The 5,576-nt window shown below is 37.3% G+C and overlaps 2 protein-coding genes across 2 annotated transcripts in view; one reads left to right on the forward strand and one right to left on the reverse strand.

Annotated features, from left to right (window-relative positions):
- Positions 114-3,469, forward strand: LOC105168987 (pyrrolidone-carboxylate peptidase). The gene is made up of 5 exons (XM_011089223.2): positions 114-316; positions 1,003-1,293; positions 1,817-1,921; positions 2,011-2,058; positions 2,969-3,469. Exons 2-5 carry the CDS (start codon positions 1,027-1,029, stop codon positions 3,206-3,208), a joined length of 660 nt encoding a protein of 219 aa, XP_011087525.1. The 5' UTR covers positions 114-316; positions 1,003-1,026; the 3' UTR covers positions 3,209-3,469.
- The window catches only part of LOC105169405 (zinc finger CCCH domain-containing protein 3), a 1,795-nt gene continuing 297 nt past the window's right edge, over positions 4,079-5,576 (reverse strand). The window contains exons 1-5 of the mRNA XM_020696189.1: positions 5,575-5,576; positions 5,420-5,487; positions 4,573-4,654; positions 4,415-4,489; positions 4,079-4,307 (exon numbers count right to left, since the gene is read on the reverse strand). The exon at positions 5,575-5,576 is cut by the window's right edge and continues 297 nt beyond it. Of these exons, the coding sequence (XP_020551848.1) occupies positions 4,198-4,307; positions 4,415-4,489; positions 4,573-4,654; positions 5,420-5,487; positions 5,575-5,576 (337 nt within the window). The 3' untranslated portion in view covers positions 4,079-4,197. The remainder of the gene's footprint in view (positions 4,308-4,414; positions 4,490-4,572; positions 4,655-5,419; positions 5,488-5,574) is intronic.

Genomic DNA, 5,576 nt, shown 5'->3' on the forward strand with positions numbered 1-5,576 from the left:
TATTGTAAATGAGTGATGGCACAATAATTGTTCACATAATAAAATAGAGAAATATTAATTTATCTAAGTGCCATTCTTTTGTATTTTATGGAAACAAACCACCGCACCCACATTCACTATCCATCTTGCTCTTCCTACCTATATTTATATATGTTTTTATATTTTCCTCGGCCCTCGCTAATCATGAAGGAATCTCAATCAGTTTTATAGCCTGCCCAAAAACCCAGATATAATAAATAAGTAATCAACGTGTAGATAAGACTAGTGGTTGAGGTGTTTTTCCTTTTTCTTTCAGCCTCTTCGTTTGAGCCATCAGGTGAGCAATCAAGAAAATTCTCAATCAATCTACTCAAAGTTGATTGTTTTTTGTTTTCCGTTTTCTTCTTTTCCTGATCCGTAGTTGATTTTCTTGATTGTCTCTGTTGAATTTCAAGTGGGCTTTAGTTTCAGTACTGCTGTTGCTGTATTTTGACTCTTGAGTTTGAGATTTTTGTTTTTGTGGGAGTCAATTCTGATCAAAGAGGTTTAAGAATGAAGAATCAAGAATGGGTTTTCGATTATTCTGATCGTGGGGTTTTTCTTCTTTCACAAGTTTTCTTCAACCCATCGTTTTTCATGTCATAGTGCTTTCATTGTTCCTGTTGAGGCCTCACTCTTACTGTAGAACTCCGTTCATGCAGATTTTGAAGGCATGAAAATGTTGTTTGGGCATATTCTGATATTATGTTCTCATCAGCTTTCATGATTATTCTGATATTATGTTCTCATGTATTCTTGGTGGAAGCTTTTGGTGAAGTATTTAAATATTTCAGTTGTATTGGCATAATCATTTTAATGATCTTTGTTGATGAATGTGGTTTTTGTTGCTGATTGTTTAGCTGTTGTTTCTGAGAGAGGAAAGAGGTTGTAGCTTTACATGTGTTTGAATTTTGATCACTGTTTCTTTGTTCCTTTCACAGGTATAGAGATAACAATTTCACTACATTTGATGCTTTGACATAGGTACATCATTTGGATTGTCTCTAGATGGGGTCTGAAGGGCCAATTCCTGCAGTAACAATCCATGTGACAGGATTCAAAAAGTTCCATGGAGTAGCCGAAAATCCAACTGAGTCAATTGTTAATAATCTCCAAGCCTATATGAACAAAAGGGGCTTGCCAAAAGGGCTGGTCCTTGGTAGTTGCACGATTCTTGAAACGGCTGGACATGGAGCTCTTGTTCCCTTATACCAAACATTGCAGTCTGCTGTGAGCCAGGATGCCAATTTGCCGAATTCTGGGAGAGTTATTTGGGTCAGTTGCTCACTTTGCATTTCCCTGTCATGACCTCATTTTTTACACTTAAGCTAAATAGGGGATTGGTAGTGCATAATAATACATTTCTGCAAGAAAGCACTTAAATGATTGTAAGTGGTGTGGGGATTCTATTAATTTAAAAGAACAGAAACTGCTTTTTTCTACTGATGGTGAAATGTTTTTCTTCAAGTATGATAAAAATCAGTCCCAAGAAATGAGAACATGAGATTCCTTGTTTGTCTTTATTGGAGTATGTTCATAATGTATATACATATATATACATGTATATAAAACTATCATCTAGTTTGTGATACGAGCGAAAGCTGTGTCATATTCCAGAGAGGGCCAGGGCTCTTTTGCATTTTGTCAATTGCAAAAAACTTTCTGTTGGTACAAGCTCTGAATAGTTTGGATTGTCCATTGTGGTATCGAATACCTAATGTACTTTTACTCTTGATATTGTGTTAAGGGTTTGTGTATCGATGATTGCATTCTAACTTACTGAAAGTTCTCGCTACAGGTTCATTTTGGGGTTAATAGTGGAGCGACAAGATTTGCTATAGAGAATCAAGCTGTCAATGAAGCTACATTCCGTTGCCCAGATGAGATGGGATGGAAGCCTCAGGTTCGACTATCCTTAAAATCTCTCCCTATCTTGTTTGTGTTTCTGAGGATGGAATAGTTTGATATAATATTGACATGCTTATATTGCAGAAAGTCCCAATTGTTCCAGCTGATGGTGGGATCTCACGGATTCGAGAGGTATTGTTACTGATATTTCTGATGTCGTTGACTTTTGTTAAGTCATTATCCCTGAGGTGTAGAAATGCAACATGAATAATCAATGAACACCCCTGAAGTTGATGATTGGTTAATTTGAAATACAAAGGGTTCAACTCATTAAAGCCTGATTCGCCGATCGTGTGAATAGGGCATGAGCATATTCTTTGCAATCCACTCTATCAAGACAGCTTCAAATCTAAATAAAAACAAAAAAATTGTTAAATTCTTTGGAACTGCTTCAAATAAGTGCTTTTGGGTTGAACTGTTGGAAAACATAATTTTCGTGATTCACGATGCAAAAGTTACAGACCACTTTTGATGGATTGCTAAGAGCTACATATGATTCTCACTTTTGAAGAAAAATGAAGTATGTATCTGAAATTGCAAAAAAGTTCTCATGCCTGCTAGGTGGATGAAGGTTTTCTTCTGTCTTTCTCATGAAAAATTTCAAATTCCTTGACAAATATGGTGCTCCATGTTTCCTACGGGAACTATATCTTTTGCTTCCCTGATTTTACACGAATTCATGTCATTTTTCTTTGTCAGAAGCGGCCACATTTCAAAATGTTGCCTTGCAGGCCACAATTATTATGTGATCGCAGGCTTCTTGTATTGCATCTGCTTTTCTTGGACTATCTATTCTTTAGCCTTCAGTTCTGCAGGTGGAAAAAAGTTTGAAGTTCTTTAACAAATGTAACTACAATTTCGGTGCTTCTAAATGATGCTTCCGTTGGATCTTTGCTGTTTATTCATGTACAATACAAATGACAGATTTGAAATATGAGGCTCTTAGCTACATAAAGAAATAAACTAAATAGAATTGCTTAGGCTTGAGTTGTAGTGTTTTTCCTTTTCCCGCCATATCTGTTTGTAAATTTAATTCCTGCAGACTTCCCTTCCTGTCGAGGATATCACCAAGTCATTGGCGAAGATGGGCTACGAAGTGATGACCTCAGATGATGCTGGTCGATTTGTTTGCAATTATGTATACTATCATTCCTTGCGGTTTGCTGAGCAGAATGGAATCAAATCACTATTTGTACACGTTCCTCTCTTCTTAACTATAGATGAGGAGACTCAAATGCAATTTGCTGCTTCTCTGTTGGAGGTACTTGCTTCTTTATATTAGCTCTTCAACAGTTCATGAAAGTCTCAAAGTTGGTCGCAAAGTTGAGACCATATTTATGTCGGGTTTGGATTTATGTATGCGAAAGCTGGATATTTCTACAAAATGCAGTGCTTTAAATAAACAGTAAGTGAATGTGAATTGTAAAATGTGCTTCTGGACGTTCGTTTCATGTTGAAGTATTCCGCCCTCCCCTCCTCTCCCTCACTAATTGTGCCAAGTTGAAGATTGAAGTTAAGAGTTTGCATTGCCATCACTGGCCAACTTTTTGTTTATAAAACTATCAATTTGGTTATGCTAAGTTTGGTTCCAAATGGAAGGGCTTAGATTTCAGAGACAGAATTGAATGAAGGATTGCAAATGACTGAATGTGAAATCCAAAAGCAAATCTAAGGAACTACGAATGAGTTTGTCTTGTGGGTGGAAATTCTGGTTCAGGCTCATTACCGGGAGCTAAAAAATTCAGTTGAACCAACTGGATTATGATTAGGGCCTTTTTATTTAAGGGTTGCCATGGCAACATGGTGAAGTTTAGCAAATGGTTGATCTAAATCAATCCAAAGTGATGTAATGAACACGAGTGATTCCTGTGGTGCACTCTCCTATAAATACTAACAGAAAACACATAGAAGCAGCGCTGATCTTCACAATGAGATTTCTAACCCCATATAATGCACACCATTGGATCAAAAGGGTATGTTTGATCTAGGTTCTTTCAACTCACACCATTGAGTAGCTTTCAGGTTTGTCAGGGAGCTAATCACCCTATGTGTAGCAGCCACTCAGAAGCTTGTTGGTTCCCTGTCCAGCTGAAGAGTAATCAAAAGCGAAAACATGTATTTCAAGTAAATAAGAAACTTAATTCAGGTGAGAAAAAATGCGCATCTCTGGTTAAAAGGATATTCTCAATATAATACATTACAAACATGATTGTGAGATATGATGAATAATAGTTGGTGAAACTACTGCCTATTTTGAATCAGGGGGCTCACTTATCCCCAATCGATGAAGGGTAGGGGTGGATATCCACCCTCTGGAGGAGGCCACAACGAGGGAGGTAGATTTTGCAATGATGTTCCCATTTGATTTCCAAGAAGTACAGCTGCAAGAAATGGCTGTACCTGATCAATAAGAATGAAAAACAAGCACCGAAGTAACTCTATATCAACATAAATGTTGAGAGAGTTGAAGGGGAAACAATAAACTTGCCAGGCAGAGAAGCTTCTACATGTATCGTACTACCAGGAATACCACGAGATTGGGCATTACTAACAGAACTTGTTCCTGAAAGTCGAACCAAATATTTTCACAGCATGAACATCTAAACATCTAGGTAAAAAGTGTAAGGAAATAGCTCAAGATGAAACCTTCCATTCCTTGGGTATTCATGTTTTCCATGTTCTTCTTGGGATGATAATATTTGCAAGAATCTCCATACCGGCAGGAGCCCTTTGGATTGAGAAAAAGAAGTTTGTAATCAGATTCAGACAACAATTCGCAGCAACAATAACCTGAAGTGAAACTAGATGAGAACACGAAAATTGATGGAGATACTCCCTTGAACTATTTTCATAGGAAATACCTGAGGGGATATTGTTGCATTCCAAAGCTCAGGAATTTTACTACTTTCTGTTGATCATCATATTAATTTAACAGAAGAAAATTATGGATAGTAGTCCTGCACCCTTCTAAATTTATGGAGTCTACTATGAACAGGGGATGAATATTTCATTGTGATATCATGTCAAAAACTTGAAAAGGACCTTTCTGATTCTCGAAGAATGAGGGGCAGGGGGATTGATCGAGAAAGATCTCTTGTTCTTATTATAGGATCGTGATCGGATCCGCATATGTTTGGTAATTCTCCTTTGAGAATAATAAAAAATGGAAAGTGTTCAATTGGAACTGGCAACTGATTCTTCCAAATATGTGACCTAGTTGAACTATCAGTTCCCCTATTATAAGTCGGTCGCATATATAGTCAATTGACATGTATCCTGTAATATAAGGGTGCGCTGCTGTTCACTAGTGTACTAATGTATACGGTCAAATGAAACTCAAAAGAATTCCATTCTGTGCTAATATACCTTTTCTCATGATAATTGAACCTCTACAATCTTATCAGCAACAAGAAAATCAAATGTAAGGATTTTTACAGAAGGTGCTATCCAACTTTTCTTAATCGTAAAGGTCAATAGGCTGGTAAGGTTTTACCGTAAGGACAAACCGATTGCAAACTCCTTTACCGACAGACCGCGGGTCCTGGACCTGATCCAAGCCTACTGAAAAGCACAATGACGAAATCAATTATTGCACGCTCACAATGTGTTTGTGCGTGAATGGAAGTTTTCGAGCTGGAAATGAGATACAG

The sequence above is a fragment of the Sesamum indicum genome, linkage group LG8, assembly GCF_000512975.1.
Source record: "Sesamum indicum cultivar Zhongzhi No. 13 linkage group LG8, S_indicum_v1.0, whole genome shotgun sequence".
Taxonomy (NCBI): Eukaryota; Viridiplantae; Streptophyta; class Magnoliopsida; order Lamiales; family Pedaliaceae; genus Sesamum; species Sesamum indicum.

Excerpts from the sequence above, each read along its gene's own strand:
- LOC105168987 (XM_011089223.2), top strand. The coding sequence starts at position 1,027 with ATGGGGTCTGAAGGGCCAATTCCTGCAGTAACAATCCATGTGACAGGA. Across the intron at positions 1,294-1,816 it reads ATTCTGGGAGAGTTATTTGG|GTTCATTTTGGGGTTAATAG; the intron begins GTCAGTTGCTCA and ends TTCTCGCTACAG. Across the intron at positions 1,922-2,010 it reads AGATGGGATGGAAGCCTCAG|AAAGTCCCAATTGTTCCAGC; the intron begins GTTCGACTATCC and ends CTTATATTGCAG.